Raw genomic sequence first — 18,861 nt, 5'->3', positions numbered from 1 at the left:
TTATTACTGCCAGCATCATACCTGTGCTCGTGGATTTCATTCAAGTTATGGGGCGGATGGGTAGGCTAGTGGTTAAAGCATTCGCTCGTCACGCCGCGGACCCGGGTTCGATTCCTGACACAGGTACAATGTGTGAACCCCATTTCTGGTGTCCCCCGCAGTGGTACTGCTGGAGTATTGCTAAAAGCGTGTAAAACCAACTGACTCACTTGATCAATCAAGTGTTAAAAGACAAAGACTTGCATCGCTTCGGGTCTCCCACATCAAAATGTCACACCATGATATAACTGAACTACTGTTCAAAGCGCCATTAATCCAAACTCACTCACTCACGCATGTCTTTCTACTACTAATATAGAAAAACCTAGAAACCAGTTTCAGTTATTTATTCCTCGAACGTTACCCAATAATAGACGGTACATGTTGAGTGGTCAATTCATGCCTCCATCCTGCGTGAAGACGATGGCTGAGCTTGACCACCAGGTCTTTGTGGGCAGGGTCATGAACCAAGTTGATGTTCTCTTGTGGATCCTGATAATGGTCATACAGCTCCGCACCAGAAGACACTGACCACTTGGGTTTGTAATGAGTAGCATCAAATCCGACCCACTCGGTGTAGCGATAATGACCGGTCGTCATCGAGTAACCCATCAGCTTGTGGCGACCACCGGAGTGTCTTGGATATTGGGAAAAGGCAGCCTTCTTCCAATTATCAGTTTTGGGCTGCTTGATCAAAGGGAGGAAGCTCTGTCCTTCTGTGCACACGTCCACCTTGGAGGAATCTTCAGGACAGACGTGAAGAGACGGCAGACCAGCTGCCTCAACCAGTGTAGGGAACAGGTCCACAAACTCTACAAGCTCTTCTGTCGGTATTCCTTGGTCGGTGAGTCCGGGAATATGTATCATCATAGGGGCATGGGTAGCTATGTCGAAGTTGGTGTGTTTGGTCCACAACCCGTGTTAACCTAACTGCCATCCATGGTCCCCAAAGAAGGATATGATTGTGTCATTTGCCAGGCCTTGGTGTTCCAGTTCTGCTAGGACCCTTCCCAGTTCCTCATCAATGTAGGAGATGCAGCTGTAGTAGGCTCGTCTCAGGTTCTTTACTACATTGGCTGGCAGGGTTGTATTGGGCGCCCCTGTTGCATTCAGAGCAGCAATGTCTTTGTAATGCCTCAGCTCCGGGTACGTGATCCAAGCGAGAGAGGGCATGTCCAGAGGGGCGTACTGATTTGGAGGTACGTGAATGGATTGATCTGGGTAGTAGCTTAGAAACTTCTCCGGGAAGACAAATGGAAGATGTGGCTTGTGATAACCAACTGCTAAAAAGAAGGGTTCCTGTCCAGATCGAGCTTTCGGTGCAATGGACTTCAACTTCTGAATTGCCATGTCTGTAGTGACGGTGTCTTGAAGGGAATTGCTGTTTAAGAGAGACGTTGGTACCGCGCGCCATGAATTCCCATCATCAGCAAAGCTATTCACCTTTGGTCTGGTTTCATAGCATGGCTCCGACCATGACAATGGATCATTATCTCCCGATGCACCTCCGGGATGGAAGATCTTCCCAAAGCCTAGGGTATTGTAGCCATGTCTTTTGAAGTACTCGGGTAAGGTTGTGAAGTTGCCAGCAGCCTTCCTCCAGTAGGTGTGAAGGTCGTACACGTGGGTGGTGTCAGGACGGCGCCCAGTAAGGAGGGAGGTGCGGCTAGGGGAACACACTGACTGCTGGACGTAAGCACGACGGAGGAGAAGGCTCTTCCCTGCCAGAGAGTTCAAGTTTGGGGCGTGGACCTTCTCTCTGACGGGGGAGGGAGAGTCCCTTCCTTGATATACATCCAGATCTGGTCTCATGTCATCTGCCACAAGAAATAATACATTTTTCCTTTTGCAATGGACGTGTGTACTTACTAGAATCAGCACAACCGTCAAGCGGTGCCACAACATGGCTGCCTTTTTTGGTGAATGTTTTTCACTATCACAGACGTGGTGGACTGGGAAGGAGATAAGACATACAGCTGTACTATGTCACCACGTCAACCTAGTTTCTTGCAGCCTTGGAACCATTATCTGAAGGATATATAGATCATGTATATTTTTTTACAATATATACTGAGTCAAATTAAAAACTTCACATTTTTAAAAGTAATCCCATATATGATATACAACGGACAAATGTATCAGAGAAGGTAATTTGTAATCATTAATGTCCAAAGAAGGATTTTAATTAACGGTGGTAACCATAATTTGTTCCAAGCACCTACGGTATTCGGTAATAACATCAACAGTTTAAATCATAAGTCCCAAGCACGAGAATCTGATGGCACACAAGTTCAGTAGCGTGTATGGCCACCATGTGCGTTGACAACTGCCACACAACGCCTCCGCATGGACCTTGTGATGCTTGTGAACACATGATTGGGAAGACGACGCCATTGTTGCTGTAAAATGGTGCCAAGATCTTGCAAATTCAGTGGTTGGTCCTGGAGAGTGCGCAGACTCCTGCCAAGAGCAGCCCAGACGTGTTCGATGGGATTGAAGTCGGGAGACCTTGACGGCCAGTCCATGACGTTGACTCCCGCATTCTGAAGGAAATTCGTTGTCAAAATTACTGTGTGGGGTCTGGCATAGTCGTGTTGGACGATCAAACCGGGTCCACGTGCTGCCATAAAAGGCAGAAGTTCTGGTGCCAGTACCTGTTCGTGGTAAGCAGCAGCGTTGAGGTTGCCACGGATGACAAGAAGCCTGGAACGTGCATTGCCACAGAAAGCATCCCACACCATGACACTTCCGCCTCGAAAACTGTCAACTTCCTGTACACAACACTGGGCGTAACGTTCATGACGGCGCCTCCACACACTCGCCCTACCATCAGCAAATCGAAGATTAAATCGGGATTCATCACTAAAGACGACTTGATTGCAATTCCTCTGAGTCCATCGTAAGTGTCGCTGTGCCCACAATTGACATTGACGTTGACGTCTGTGTAATTGAGTCAGAATCGGCCTGCAGTATGGCCGTCGTGCTTGAAGGTGAGCAGTTCTCAAACGGTTTCAAACAGTTTGCGCACTCAGTCTACCCCTAAACAGTTCATTTCTGGTTGGTGTAGCCGTCAAAAATCGGTTACGGAGGTGACGTAAGACAATCTGACGATCCTCTGCATGCGACGTCACACGTGGTCGACCTGGCTGAGGGCGATCAGCGGTGGTACCCGTTTGCTGTAGATGCGTCTGTAAATAATAAACAGTCCGTCGACTACAACCCATCGTCCTTGCGACTTCAGCTACGGACGTTCCCGTCTGCAACATGCCGATGGCAAGTTCACGTTGCACATTTTTGAAAGACGTGGCATGACAAATGGCCGTAAAGACTTTTGCTTTCTTGTGTTTTTCTTTTTTTGTTAATGACTGCTTACAAGTATGGCTGAAAACACGTGCGGTATTATGGCCACATGACCAGTTGCACGTGAAAAAACACTTTTGCCACCATAGTGCTGTGCACATGATTTTGATCGATTCACCTGCACAAAAACGGGTGTTATCTGAAGACAATAGGTGGCCATTAGTGTTTAAATACACAATAAGGGCCCACAATGATAACTGGTCAAAATGTTAAAATGTTAGGATTGTGAATTTTTAATTTGTTTCAGTATATATAATAGACATGAAATATACTACCCATCAAAAGTTTAGACTCACCAGTGTAAATGTAGCCACTCACTATACTCAACTGTTTCAAACCAGATAATGCCAAATATTCTAAACTTTTTACAGGTACTGTTAGCACATGAACTGATGTGGCGTAAAACCAAATCTGTAACGGTGAAAAGATTAGAGTTTTTCGTTCATTAATTGATAAAACTCTGTGAAATGTCGCACATTTTAAAACAAAATTCGCACCAAAACGCAGGTGTTCACATGCACGATAATGCACGTGTTTTAGGAGCAATTTGACGCGGGATACTCGTGCAATTCATCTTTATAAGGATTGCAGTTGGCTCTTCTGAGTTAGTGGAGAAATTCTTCTTTGATGCAAGCATGGGTAGAGGGAGAATCTCCGTATTGAGCAACGACATCAAGCCTTGGCACTGCTACAAGATGGCAGATCACAACGGTATGTTGCCAGACGTCTTGGCGTATCCCAATCGGCAGTTTCCAACCTCTGGGTACGCTTTCAACAGACCAACTCCGTCCAGGATCGACCCAGGTCGGGTAGGTCAAGGGTAACATCAGAGCAAGATGACCGATGCGTCTTTTTGCTGTTTCTCAGGGGCAGACACATTACAGCCACAGCAGCCAATAATGCTTTCCAACAAGCTACAGGACGACGTGTATCTGTATCAACAATACGCCGCCGATTACGTCACTACGGACTGCGGGCACGTCGTCCAGCTGTAAGACCCCCTCTTACACCACGCCACCGTCAGAACAGACTGAATTGGGCAAATGGACATTTACGCTGGGGTCCCCGCAGATGGGCAAGGGTACTCTTCTCCGACGAATCAAGGTTCAATCTGCATTTCAACGATGGTCGGATCCCAGTCTACAGACGTCAGGGAGAGCGGTACGCTGACGTTGCTGTTGTGGAGCATGATCGATTTGGAGGTGGATCCGTTATCGTCTGGGGAGGTATCACCCTGACTGGAAGAACTGATTTACTGGTACAGGATGGAAATCTGACTGGCCAGAGATACAGGGACGAGATCATCATTCCTATTGTGCTTCCATTCTTAAGGGCCATTCCAGGTCACGCGGTTTTCAAAGATGATAATGCCAGGCCTCACAGAGCTCGCATCGTGTCAGCTTGTTTACAACAAAATGGGGTGAATCGAATGGATTAGCGAGCATTATCGCCCGATATGAACCCCACTGAGCATGTTTGGCATCTGCTGGGATGGCGTGTTTATGCCAGAGTTCCTCCCCCTGCTAACCTTCGCCAACTTCGCAATGCATTGTTTGAGGAGTGGCAAACATTCCCCAGCGGCAGATTGAACTGTTCTTTCGTGGTATGCAACGTCGATGCAATGTCTGTGTTAGAGCCAGGGGTGGTCATACCTGTTATTAAATTTTGCAGTTTCACTTTTGTATGGTACTAGCCAATACGGCATTCTGGTTCACTAATCATCAATGCACACATCCTTGTGAACAAGGATATGAAGACCTAAATGAATGATTTTGTTATTTTTTATCGGTAGCTTTCACAAATACGATTTTCTTACGAGATATAGTGAGTGGTTTCAGTGAGTCTAAACTTTTGATGGGTAGTATATAATGCAACACTATTTGATATGAGCGAGTTTTCGAGAAGAGATTAACACTGCTTTAATCAATAATCCCGTCACATCAAGGCGTGGGCATCTTCCCGAGGCAAGAGAGTAATTAACTGACTATAAAAGTCCAGTTTCCACCCTTGCCGAACAAGGCTGGTATTATTGAGTTCGATTTTGGCTGGACTAACGAGTCTATGCATAGTCCAATCAAAATCGCGCACTGAAATCGAAATCCGGTTCGTAAACTGTCGTGCAGATTTCGATCGATTGCAGGATTTGCAAAGCATATGCACCGCCAACTCATTGTCAACAGATATTTTTCAAATCTTTTCATTTTTTTAATCAAGGTTCTCGCGTGATGTGGTGCATTTCGCGACGTAAGACCCGTTTTATCACAATATAGGTCTTGATTATCGATCAGATCGTCCTGACTGGGCGCCACCATTTTGTGTGAAGCAAACGCAAGTGATGGAATCTGATTGGTCCATAGGAGAGGCTTAAAAGGGACATAACTGGTAATAGCCACTGGTGACGCTACGATCGAGCCCAGTATTTCCAGCCCAGTTCGGCAAGGGTGGAAACTGGACTTTTAAAATCAGTTAACTCTCTTGTCTCGGGAAGATGAGGCGTGGGGCATCAAGAATGAACTTGACGCATTATCCAAAGTCTCGAATCGAGCCTGGTCTTTTGCATGACTAGCAATCCCTTTTTACAAAGCAACCAACGTCTTGTATTATATATGAAGGCGTTGATAAAAGCGTATGTTATAATTTATGAAACTAATGTGTGTATATGACAGATTTTGGCAACATGCAAGCAAGTGAGATAACCAAGAATTAGGTTCACTCATTGTACTAATGTGGAGATTCGAACTCGGATCTTGAGCATAACGAGCCAACGATTTAAGCCATAGTAAAAACAGAAATAATTTAAGATCGCTGCAATCTAATTAAAATCAGATCTTTGTTCTCGCTATCGCAAAACAAAGATCGGAGGACATTACGGGTCACGTCAGAACGACCTTTCATCCGATATAGATAAGATATACAGTTACATACAGTTATATACTGTCACGCGAGGCTGGTCTCGTTTCTTGCAGCGCTGGAACCATTTTCTATAGGGTATCTGGATCAGGTATAGTTTTTAACAATTATTGTAGACATGTAATAAAGTGTGCCTTTATTTCAAATTCAGAGAGAGAAAAATATCAACATTCATAGGAAGTAATGCCCAGGTGAGGAGTCCTGGTGAGGTGGGTGAGTCTCGGAACACACCAAGGTCAGGCCTTGAACACAACAAGGACCACAACCTGTTCTCAACTGTATAGTCACACATTTGCGTTTCTTCTTTATCTGTTGTGCTATTTATATATAAAACATATCGCAAACTGCTCTACGACCACTTTGCCTGAGCGAGAATTGAGACGCCCCGGGATACTTCAGTAATATCACTGCACCCTGTCTAAAGCCCCTATCTCACATACACGATTTAAGAAATTGCGAACACGATTTAAGAAAAGTTGAAAAATCGTGTTGATTCGTGCTCGACCTTGTGGTTTATGCAAATTTCTTAACCAAACACGACCCTCATACGACCCTTATACGACCTTCATACGACTGAACACGACACTCATACCACCGTCATAAGATATTCATACGATACAACACGATTTAACCTCATTTAACACGACCCCAATACGACTGTCATACGACCAAACACGACTGTCATACGATGCCCATACGACTTAACACGAATCAACACGACAGCCATTCGATTAAACCCGAATCATTACGATGTCCATACGACTACAAAAATAAACACGATCTCCATACGACTGAGCAAGACCTTCATACGACATTTTTTTGTTTATTTTGGTCACGTGGGTCATGTAGTATATAAGCTGCATTGCAACAGCATTTCTGTGTCAGTCTTCACCATGTTCAACAACGAACAAGACCCGCAAGAAGCAGCTTTAGAGGAGGAGGAAGTACTTCTGATAGCTATGGCTTTGATGCTGAGGGGTAGGAGGCAGCGTAGGCGCCGCAGAGTGAGGAACAGGAACATATTCTGGGTTCGACCATGGTTGTTGAGGAGACCTCTGTATGGGCATGGCTGTAGAATGAGCTTTCACTTTCAGGGGGTTTCCCACGTTCTCACTCACTCACGTGATGGGCTCTTCCGGGCGTATGACAAACGTATGGATTTCGTGTTCAGGCGTATGGGAGTCGTATGAAAGGCGAATAAAAGGCGTGTTGAATCGTGATAAAACGTATGAAGGTCGTATGAGATTCTTCCCACGCTCCCCAACACGACTGAACGCGACTGAACACGATCTTCATACGATTGAACACGACTGTCATACGACCTTCATACCACCTTCATACGACTGAACACGACTTTTCAGCTCGGCTTAAATCGTGTTATAAATTCTTTCATTGCAAAAATTTTAACATGATTTAAGCCGAGCTGCGACGTCCATACGACCGCGCGCGACCGACCACGACTTAACACGAATGAACACGAATTAACACGAATGAGTGCGCGGCCTTCATACGTTCTAACACGATTTAAGGAAAAACGTTAAATCGTGTTCATTCGTGTTCAGATTCGTGAATGTGAGATAGGGGCTTAAGGGACGTGACTCGGCACATCGAATATAAATTACCATTTTGTTTGTGCCTCTATTTTGCAATGTAAAAGTACTACATACGGAAAGAAAAGATGCTTATGAACAGTATTAAGGTGTTCGGAGTTTCTTGGATATATTTAAATTATAATGTCAACAATTTAAGGCTTATCACCTTCTTATCTCTACCACAAAAGAATAGGTACATTCAAAATACCCTACACTTATCCTCTAACATTTTAACCTTGATTCTCGGTGTTGTTTGCAAATAGGCATGCGAAGTTCCTGTATCCAAGGTCAAGTTCATGGTTTACTACAGCAGTAAGATATATAGAGGTTATCACGCGAGTGTGTTTGGGGATGGTAAATATCCTGCATTAGGAATAAACATTGTATTTAGCGAGCCTTGGCGAGCTAAATACATAGTGTTTATTCCTAATGCAGGATATTTACCATCCCCAAACACACAAGCGTGATAACCTCTTTATCATATAAAGTCATTCTTTCATTCTGTGCTTCAAAATCGCTTTCCATTACCGAAACATTGCGAGTTTTCTTGCAATGCGCGCATTAATATTTATTACGTCACAGGGTAAGTGATGTGTCAGTCAGACAGTGACAGTAGCCAATATAGTTCCAACTGAAATCTGTTTCTTATACAGTGGCGATGCAACATATATGCAAAACAACAATTGTTTTTAATTGCCTTTCGCGGCAATCCATCGGTCTCTCCGCTAGAGTAACTGCCCTTTGTCAAAGGGAAGCTACTCTAACCCTAGTCTATGAGATGTCACGGCCACGGTCAAACGTTGTTGACAGTCGGGTCTGTCATGTCATAACGATAAGAAGTGTACTCAGATGTTCACATAGCGACAAAACGAAACAAGGTAACAATTCAAACATATTTCCGTCAAATCCAACTATTTTAATTTGTTGAGATGGTTTCAAGCCGCAGAGGTCTACAAGCACAGATATGGCTACTGATCCCGCTTGGCTAGGCCTCGTGCCCTCGCCAAATTGTTTCGAAATTTATATCTCCAAAGTTGCCAAAACTTATAAAATGCCTTAGCTGCGTCACAGTTAGACACAGATTTTCAGTATATTAGACTGTTCTTTTGATAATGATAGCAATTATCCCTGTAGTTTATCCAGATTCCCGATGGTTAATTCTGACTCGATCGCCGAATGACGAGTGCGACGCCATGTTTGTTTATAAACAGTGAAAGTAGTCCCTACTTGACCTGTGATATTTGCATCTCTATCCGCATATGACCCCAACGGATATCGTTTTTATCCGTTGGCTTTATCCTGCCGAGAAACCTACCCATTATATGATAAAGTGTTCTATTGCTGTAATCTATATAGCAACTTTAGCAGTTCGAGTGGACAAAGGTTGGGAGTGAGTAACTATAGTTTTACGCCACTTTTAGCAATATTCCAGCAAGATTCATGACCGGGGACACCAGAAAAGGGCTCCACACAGTGTACTGTAGGGAATCGAACCAGGGTGTTTGGTATGACGAGCGTACGCTTTAACCACTAGGCTACCCACTTTTTGACTGTTAAAATACCCATGACCACACAGCGAAACCAAATGTCCTCTTCAGTTACAAATTCAAAAGTTCAGAATACACCTTTTAGCTAAACAGTCACATATCTATGGTAGGACAAGCGAAATTCCATGAAGGGCAGGACATGCTCACCCTTTAGGCGAACATTTTGGTATCATTACTTTTTTCAGTGATCCCTTCATGTAGTTTCCTCTGCTATTCGGCTTTTCCGACCAGTTAAATCTGTTTCGATAATCCAGATAATATGCCGTTGAAGTTATATATGTCTTGAAAACCGTAAATACATTTCACAGACTATCAAAATGGACAGTGTGTTAGGACCAAGCACTAGATCATGTGGTCTATTTTGCCCGATAAGAAAGGTTTCCATGCCATGATATAACCACAAGGAAACAGGTATATGTTCCCAAACGTTTGTAAAATATATTTTTTTCAACAATTCTTTAGTTGATATTACTGGCTTCAACGCTAATTCAGGAATGAGTTGCTTTTGGTGTCAGGTGTTCATCCTCCGATGTATTCACCCAACCTTGACGTCCTGGCTCGGTAGGGTCTTCTGTTAAAGCTGGACTTCTTATTGAGCCATAAGATGTATTTTATGTTTTTTCCAACATGAAAATAACAGACATCCCATGTTCACTCTGGCCAGTCTCATGCTCCCAATAAGTGTCTGGATGGTTGCCAAGAGAATATTTTTCAGCATTACCGATTTCCTGTAGGGTTGTCGGATGGTTGGCGATCTGCAGCTCGTTCCTCATGTGTTTGATGGGGTGGGAAAATAAGTACCGGCAATGGCAACTTTTGCATAACTTTAGATCGTGCCGGACTAACAACCGTCGTGTTCATAATAAAGAAGTTGACATCCATAAATTCTCTTCACAGCAATGATGATAAGGCATGTCAGCTTTCACAGGTGGACGTTTGTCATGTTCCCATCCTCATCAATTAGTGTCATAGATGTTGCGAATGAGAAGCCAGCTCACAAACATTTTCTGCAACTCAATACGCGTCTCGACAGGGCCACGAGAAAGATGTACCGGGGTGGACAGCAGGTCAAGTCGAACGTGACTCATTTGTTTGGGATATGTGTTCGGGCGAAATGTTTCTCGAAGCTGGAAACTTTGTTCCAGCACATTTCCACATTATGTGGGAGGAAAGGCCGAAGTGATGCAGGTTTCAGATGTTTACCACTTCGGTGAAACCCACGGGTATGCATCTTCCCGAGGCAAGAGTTAACTGACTGTAAAAGTCCAGTTTCCACCCTTGCCGAACTAGGCTGGAATTACTGGGCTCGATCGTAGCGCCACCAATGGCTATTACCAGTTTTGTCCCTTCTAAGCCTCTCCTATTGACCAATCAGATTCCACTGCCCGTATCACTTGCGTTTGCTTCACACAAAATGGTGGCGCCCAGTCAGGACGATCTGATGGATAATCAAGATCTATATTGTGATAAAAGGGGTCTTACATCGCGAAATGCATCACGTGAGCACCTTGATTAAAAACATGGAAAATATCTGTTGACAAGGAGTAAGCGGTGCACGTGTTTTGCAAATCCTTCAATCAATCGAAATCTACAGTTTACGAACCGGATTTCGATTGGACTATGCATAGACTCGTTAGTCCAGCCAAAACGTAACTCCATAATACCAGCCTTGTTCGGCAAGGGCGGAAACTGGACTTTTATAGTTAGTTACCTCCCTTGCCTCGGGAAGATGACGGGTATGGTGCTTAGAAACATAATCGGGGCAAACCGGGATTCGAACCCATAATCATAAGTTTCTAGCGTGGACAAGGGACGCAACTCTGCACAGCGAATCGCGGCCCCCTCCACATGAGAAATGCATAGCCTTAACAATTCAAACCGTTGTCGTCAAAGAAGGCGAAGAGATACTTGAGTTCAGGTGCGTCTATCTGGAGGTCCTTGTTGATGTCCAGCTGGATGAAGGCTCGCGCTATCTGACCCTGGTCAGTCGTGTCCAGCCCCAGCTTGTGGCTCTCGGACCACCATTCACGCTTGCTGATGTTGCCATTTTCTGAAAAAGTACATCTTCAGGTACATTGTTAGTTTTTTTTAACCAACAAGAAGGTCCATATGAACGCATTGTCGCAAATAATTGAAGCTGACATCATTCATTACCTCGTTCCAACAATAGTCTGATTGAGTTGATGTCCATTTCAGATCAGAGTCCTTCATTAGGTTATTCTTTGCATTGGGGACTCTGGATTGTCTGGTCCAGACTCGATTATTTACAGACCGCCGTCATTTAGCTTGAATATTGCTGAGTGCGGCGTTAAACAACCAACCAACCCTTGCCACACCAAGACCACTTTTCTTAGCTTGATCATGGCGCCATCTCGTGTAGATCACGAGTTGTGCCCCTTGTAAATGAGAAAGCGATATCCAATCAGATCACTGTTCGTATGACTTCACACAGATAGTGACAACCACAGACGAGGACCTGGTCGATCAGATTACGAAAACATTCGCGAAAACACATTCGTGTAAAAAATGACAGGCAGCGGTAAATCATTTTTTTAAACGAATGTGTACTAGTCGTGTTTAAAGGAATGACTTATCGTACCGCTTACAAGTTTGTTTTGTTTGTTGTTTAACGCCGCACTCAGCAATATTCCAGCTATATGACGGCGGTCTGTAAATAATCGAGCCTGGACCAGACAATCCAGTGATTGACATCATGAGCATCCATCCACGCAATTGGGATCGATGACATCCATCAACCAAGTCAGCGACCCTGACCACCCGATCCCGATAGTCGCCTCTTACAAGTACCATCCTAGATCTTCACGGGTCGCTTACAAGTACAGTACTTGGCAGTGTCGATATAAAACTTGGACAGACTTGGCAAATACTTGTCTTCACGTTCACGGATGGTGATGTCGTGAAACGTTCTCTGATTTGACTGTTGATGTGTGCTAATATCATATTAAGCAAAGGGAAGTGGGCTTGATGTGGCAAGGGTAGATGTAGACTTTGATAAATAGGCTAGTGGACGTTCTTGCCTCGGGAACATGATTCCCAGCAACCTATGCTTAAGTAAGGGGTGGCGGAATGTTTGTTTTTTGTTTAACGTCGCACTCAGCAATATTCCAGCTATATGACGGCGGTCTGTAAATAATCGAGTCTGGACCAGACAATCCAATGATTGACATCATGAGCCTTGATCCACACAATTGGGGTCGATGACATGCATCAACCAAGTCAGCGAGCCTGACCACCAGATCCTGTTAGTCGCCTCTTACGACAAGCATAGTCACCTTTTACGGCAAGCATGGGTTGCTGAAGACCTACTCTACCCCAGATTTTCAGACTGAATGAATCGGGTAGTAAGGCTCGGAGGCTTGATTGCATCGTACCCAATTGTATCCAATCGTACCCCACCGGTTTGGATCACTGGTTTTTCTGGACAAGACTACTATTTATAGCAGGCATATTGCCGAGGTCGGTGTTAAACGAAACACATTTTCAGCTGGACACCATTTAAACAACGACGTTCAAGATGCGACTATCATAAATGCCAATGTTAATTGAGTCACGATAATATCTTCCCGAGGCAAGGGAGATAACATACTATAAAATTCCAGTTTCCACCCTTGTCGAATTTGGCTACTTTTACGAGTTGCGTCTCATATTGACCAATCAGATTCCACCTCTCATATCACTTGCATTTGTTTTAAACAAAGTGGCAGCGCCAAGGCAATGCAATGTAATCGATGATGAAGATCTATATAAAGCGGTCTTAATCCATAAAGTGCATTAATTCACATGGGCAATTTGATCAAACATGAAAGATTAGGACTGTTGACACCCAGGTGGCGATACATACTTTGCACTGAAATACTGCAATCGAGCTTAATCTGCATGGAAGTTGCCATGTGTACGAATCGGATGTCTATTCCGATACGCGATTTTGACAGGAATATGCATACACTCGCTATCGGTAGGCTAGTAAACATATAACTCAGAAATTCAAGCCCAGTTCGGCAAGGGTGGAAATTGGACTTTATAGTCAGCGACAATAGCAGCTTTAAGTTGGTTTTGGAGAACGGGTCAAGATTGTTGTAAAACGCCGCACTCGGTGCTCATTATTCCAGTCCGGGGTAGGTTCCTGATCATGAATGTCTGAACATCAGACATTATTGGGATTCGTCTGGAAGTTCTTCATGAAACCTGAATAAATCAAGCCTACATGCTGCACATAGGATTTGTTTTATTAATAATTAGTACGTTACCTCGATTAGTATCTTCATAATGTCAATTGTACAAAACAGGTTTTCAGGACCGATAAAATTTGAGACCTAACAAGTTTGATTAATATCATTTTAAACCTGTCATGAGTTATTTCAGTATGTACACTGACATCAATTAATTAATTGATGATACCGGGGGTCGAACCACCGACTGGGCAGACGCTCTCTTCACTCCACCACGGAGGCGGTACCATAAGTTTAGCTCGGGATTTAAACAGCGCCTGGAGTGATCGATCGATGGCTACCCCTAACCCCGCCGCTTAATGGTATTCGGTAACGCCACCTGCCTAATTGGAACATTTTTCCACGTCCTGCTCGCTACACGTATCGGGGACACACACGCCCCACGTCACTGTGTCATCCTGGAAAAGAAGTTGAGAGAATTGAACCCGGAGTGGAATCATGAGACGTTATCACTGCATACCTCGTCACTTTGACACCTGCAGAAATGTGCTGCCTGGTTGTGTACTATTATTTGGTTCAAATGCAGCATGTATGCATAGGAGTGTGACTGAGTTGGGTTTAACGCCGCTTTTAACAGCATTCCAGTTATATCACGGCGTGTCAGCTTAATTTGGGAGGAAAGCCCGAAGTGATGCAGGTCTCAGACGTTTACTTACTTTTATCGTAACCTCTTGCAAATTAACACAATTTGTCATACAAATATGTGATAAATCATGTATAAAACAACCGAAAACATGGAAAATGTACTTTCAAGAAGCTATTGAATTGCTGAAATTTTCATTTTAGTTCTTCACATTTTCTCTTCACTTTTCAGCGATTCAGTATCTTCTTTATACATGATTTATCACATATTTGTATGACAAATCGTGTTAAGGAAGTGAAATATCAAAATATTGAAAAACAGACTTCATGTCCCTTATGGGCCACCGTAAAAGAGCTTGTTTTTTAAACGAAGTTTTCTTGGTCGTGCAAGGAACCTACACCAATAGAGACCCAGTCGGTGATAGGTTTCTCGACAACCCAAGTTTGGATTTCCTAAACAACTCAAATAAGAAGTTTCCAACCTTTCCTCCACCTTTGGTCTGTAAACGGATTCCCAACACAGCAGAGTCACGTCGTTTCTATCTGGGCTTTCTTGCTCAGTCATGTCAGTCAACACAATAAAATTATTTTGTGTAAAAAACACACAAATCCTATGTGCAGCATGTAGGCTTGATTTATTCAGGTTTCATGAAGAACTTCCAGACGAATCCCAATAATGTCTGATGTTCAGACATTCATGATCAGGAACCTACCCCGGACTGGAATAATGAGCACCGAGTGCGGCGTTTTACAACAATCTTGACCCGTTCTCCAAAACCAACTTAAAGCTGCTATTGTCGCTGACTATAAAGTCCAATTTCCACCCTTGCCGAACTGGGCTTGAATTTCTGAGTTATATGTTTACTAGCCTACCGATAGCGAGTGTATGCATATTCCTGTCAAAATCGCGTATCGGAATAGACATCCGATTCGTACACATGGCAACTTCCATGCAGATTAAGCTCGATTGCAGTATTTCAGTGCAAAGTATGTATCGCCACCTGGGTGTCAACAGTCCTAATCTTTCATGTTTGATCAAATTGCCCATGTGAATTAATGCACTTTATGGATTAAGACCGCTTTATATAGATCTTCATCATCGACTTCCTGATTGGTCGAAAATCCGACCTTCTCATTGGCTTGTTTCTGTCCCACACGCCACCCCTCGGTGTGGTACGTCCTTAGTGTTTCTTTTCCAAAGGGTCAGGCTTGTAGCATGGGAGAGAAAGCACAACCTCCTTTCGACCCATCAGGCCAGCACAGGCTGAGCGCGGCCTCTGATGGGTCCAAAACCCAAGTCTCTGATTGGTCAGATGTTGATCCAGGTTTATTTTCTGTAGGTGTCCATGTCGATTCACTTTCGATTCGTTCTAGTGGCACTTCCACTTCCACGTCTTCACGCATGTGAGTCAACACATGATGGTATAAATAATTTTCCAGATAAAACACCAACAGTTAACACAACATGAGGAACATTGTGACACCCCAACATGATCTAGTTGTCTCTGTACCCAAAGGGGAGCATGTCTACAGGCAGCCCTGTGGTTTTGTCGTAGATGAGGTGTCGCTTGTCGTACACGGTGCAGTAGTCTTTTTGGGTGGGTCAGGTCACAAGAGCGTTCCTGTGCCGAGGTCCTTTATGAATGATTTGATGGGGGTAATCCAAGCTGATTTTCTCCCCCTCCTTCCCAGGCCGTTGTCCCAGTATCAGTCCTTTCATGGTGTCAAAGTTGAGATGTTGGTTTCTGTAATTCAAGGTGAACCCTCACACTTTGCAGGTCGTGCGCGTTCCATCGGGTCTGGGGTTCATTAACTCATAGCCATAGTTTTTGGGACCTCCTGACACAAACGTCTTGATGGTGTTTCCGTCCAGTTCGTCTGTAAACTCACCCAACGAATGGCCCAGCTCTGGATTCGTATCGTGGGTCGATGAATGTAAATGCAGTGTCCGTGTCAAAGTACAAGAACCTGCGACCCACCAGGGCGAGGGTCTCGTACAGCTTGAGACGTGCCTGTGCAGTGACCCAAGCAGCTATGGCGACATTGAAACGAGAATGAGGGGTTTGGAATTCTTCCTTGTGGGTATAGGTCACTTCCACCATGTGTTCATTGACAACGGTGACATCCTCGATGGTATTGCGTTCATCCCTCCACAAGGCAAAGTACTGCGCAGGATTGTTCAAATAGATGTTCTGACTATAGTCTAACAGCTGTCCAAACTTGCCCCAGAGCGATTTCAGAAAGAGCTTGGCAATCGTGCGAAGTCCTGGATTTTTCTCGATGCGATCCTTGTCCAACCTAATGCCTTCTTTGTCATAGATCTCCTGGATGTAAGCGTTATGATCGGTACATCCCTCGGGGTATCCGCTGGCTTTGAGCTTCTCCTTAAAAATGACGATCGATATAGGTGTCAAAGAGTCCATCTTGCTGGGTGTCGGGGTCATGCTGTGCAAAGGTGTCGAAATGCCAAGCGTCGTAAGATCTGAAGCACCTTGTAACCATACTTCAAGGCTTCATGGAGTTCTACGGTGGAGTACGTACCCACCCAAGACCTCTCTTCGTCCCTGTGCTTGCAGGGGGAGTCTGACCGGGTATCGGCACACGTATGGCACAAAGGACAGAGCAGTTTACCACCCGATCTGTAGGGCAGTAGCGGATGGTAGAGTCGTTTCGGGGTAGGACACAACATTGGATAAGTCCTTTCAGTTCAAACAACGTGTCCACAGGCGGTTGAGAGTGAATTGTTGGGTGTCCCGTGGGAAATGCTCCGGTCTTACAAATGTAAGAATAAAGTGAACAGATATCGATATCCTTGATGGTTTCACCTTCTTGGGCTACGTAGCATAATCGAGTGGCATTGGTGCATCCTCCATAGAAGGTGTCGCGAGGGTTGAGCGGTCCAGGGACATGGATACAGTGGGGTCCCTGCAAGAAAGCACGCAAAGCAGAATCCTCCTGTTGCATTTTTTTAAACTCGTGCTCCCACAGGGTGATGACCCGTTTCACCTCAGGGTGTTGGTTCAAGAGACTCAGGCGGTAGCGGGTGTCGTTATAACATGCTCCCATGGACGTGCCCAGGACGGGATGAGGCTCTCCAAATTTGGTCTTGTGACATGTCTGACACCCATGCCAGAAACCCCCCTCAGAAATTCGTAGATGGTGCCTGTCGCTGGATCGTAGCCATCCTCACTGTACCGATGTTTGCCCTCTCCACACGTGAACTCTTTTTCACCTCCATTCCTGGCATGCTGGAGGTGCAGATTTGGCTCGGTCTCCATGAGATAACTTAACCAGTGCATACAGGCCTGGGAACAGTTTCTCTTGGGTTGGTAGCCGTGAGGTGGAAGAATGGCGATGGTATCGGGTTTCAGATAGTGTTTTCGGAAGGCAGCGGCTGTCATCCCCTCTACAAAGGGATCCATGCAAACCGTCCTGATGTCATTCTGTCGGAAGTCAGCGCATCCCCATCTCAAAATGTCCACATGGCTCTGGCAGTAGGCTAAGAGTTCGTCTTGCAAGTCAAACAAGGCCCCTTCTTGAACTTTTTGGGTATGCCACTGGAGGAAGGCTGTGCGTTCCGCGGGAGACATGCCATCGGGATCGTACACGACAGCTTGTGGATAGGGACCCCTGGTTGGCTTCAGTATTGAAAAAGTGTGGAAAATACCCTTTCTTCAGTTCATTTAGTCCAAAGCTCTTTGGAAATACTTTCAGTGGGTAGGGTATGAAATTTAAACTTTCTTCGAAACACAATCGTCACACCCTTCAGCAATAAAGTGCAAATCATAGGATCGTGCATTATGTGCCATCACATAAATGAGCTCCTCCTTCTGCACAGTGGTGGTGTTCTTCTTCTTTGTCTTCGTTTTCTTTATCCCCTTTTCCTCCAACGGGGTGGGCGCGTCCACCTCCATGGCATCCTCTCCCTTCCCCTCCACCTCCTCCTCCTGGGGTGATGAACGTCGCTGACGTTTTGTGGGTGAATGAGTTGAGAGGGTTCCATCCTGTTTTCTTTTGCATGTGTGTGCGGTTGTCCCCTTGCGTGTGCTGCCCTCCTCCTCTTTCTCTTGGTTCTTCTTCTTCTTCTTGGGTTTTTCAGCCAGCATTGTCAACCACACACACACACATCGTGTCACGTGGTGGGGCCTCGAAACACGATCTCACGGCTGGGACCATAACTTTCTTCTCTCCATGGACAGTGTTCACCCAACTCCTTGGTCGCTTCACTGATACATCGTCCACATCCTAACTGCACCACACACAAATTTGGGATTTGCTCCCCAGTGTCTTGCATGCATTCAAAATCATAGAATTTGACATTGTCTTGTATTTGATGTTGTTCCTCTTTCCCCTCTTCCTCCTCCTCTTCCTCCTCCTCTTCCTCCCTCTCCTCTTCCTCGTTGGCTTCACGGAGGGGCGTCATGTAACACTGATGGTTTGGGGTGATGGGTTCTCGACACACTAAGCAGGGATGTTCTTCATCTGAGCACTCGTGATGAGCCATGGGGGTCTCCAAGACGCATACCAGCTGAAAACAGATTGGGCACCTGTGAATCGATTGACAGGCGCTGGGTTTTCCCT

General features: G+C 44.9%; 2 protein-coding genes across 2 annotated transcripts; both read right to left on the bottom strand.

Moving 5' to 3' along the window:
* Positions 1 to 371: 371 nt before the first annotated feature.
* Positions 372 to 1,944, bottom strand: LOC124152524 (iduronate 2-sulfatase-like). Its single transcript, XM_046525487.2, has one exon. The coding sequence runs from the start codon at positions 1,942 to 1,944 to the stop codon at positions 961 to 963; it is 984 nt and encodes a 327-aa protein (XP_046381443.2). The 3' UTR covers positions 372 to 960.
* Positions 400 to 906, bottom strand: LOC125378717 (iduronate 2-sulfatase-like). The gene has a single exon (XM_048394658.1). The coding sequence runs from the start codon at positions 904 to 906 to the stop codon at positions 400 to 402; it is 507 nt and encodes a 168-aa protein (XP_048250615.1).
* Positions 1,945 to 18,861: the final 16,917 nt, after the last annotated feature.

The sequence above is a fragment of the Haliotis rufescens genome, unplaced genomic scaffold (genome assembly GCF_023055435.1).
Source record: "Haliotis rufescens isolate VD_foot unplaced genomic scaffold, xgHalRufe1.0.p SCAF_13, whole genome shotgun sequence".
Classification (NCBI taxonomy): Eukaryota; Metazoa; Mollusca; class Gastropoda; order Lepetellida; family Haliotidae; genus Haliotis; species Haliotis rufescens.
This window is presented reverse-complemented; position numbering and strand designations above follow the sequence as displayed.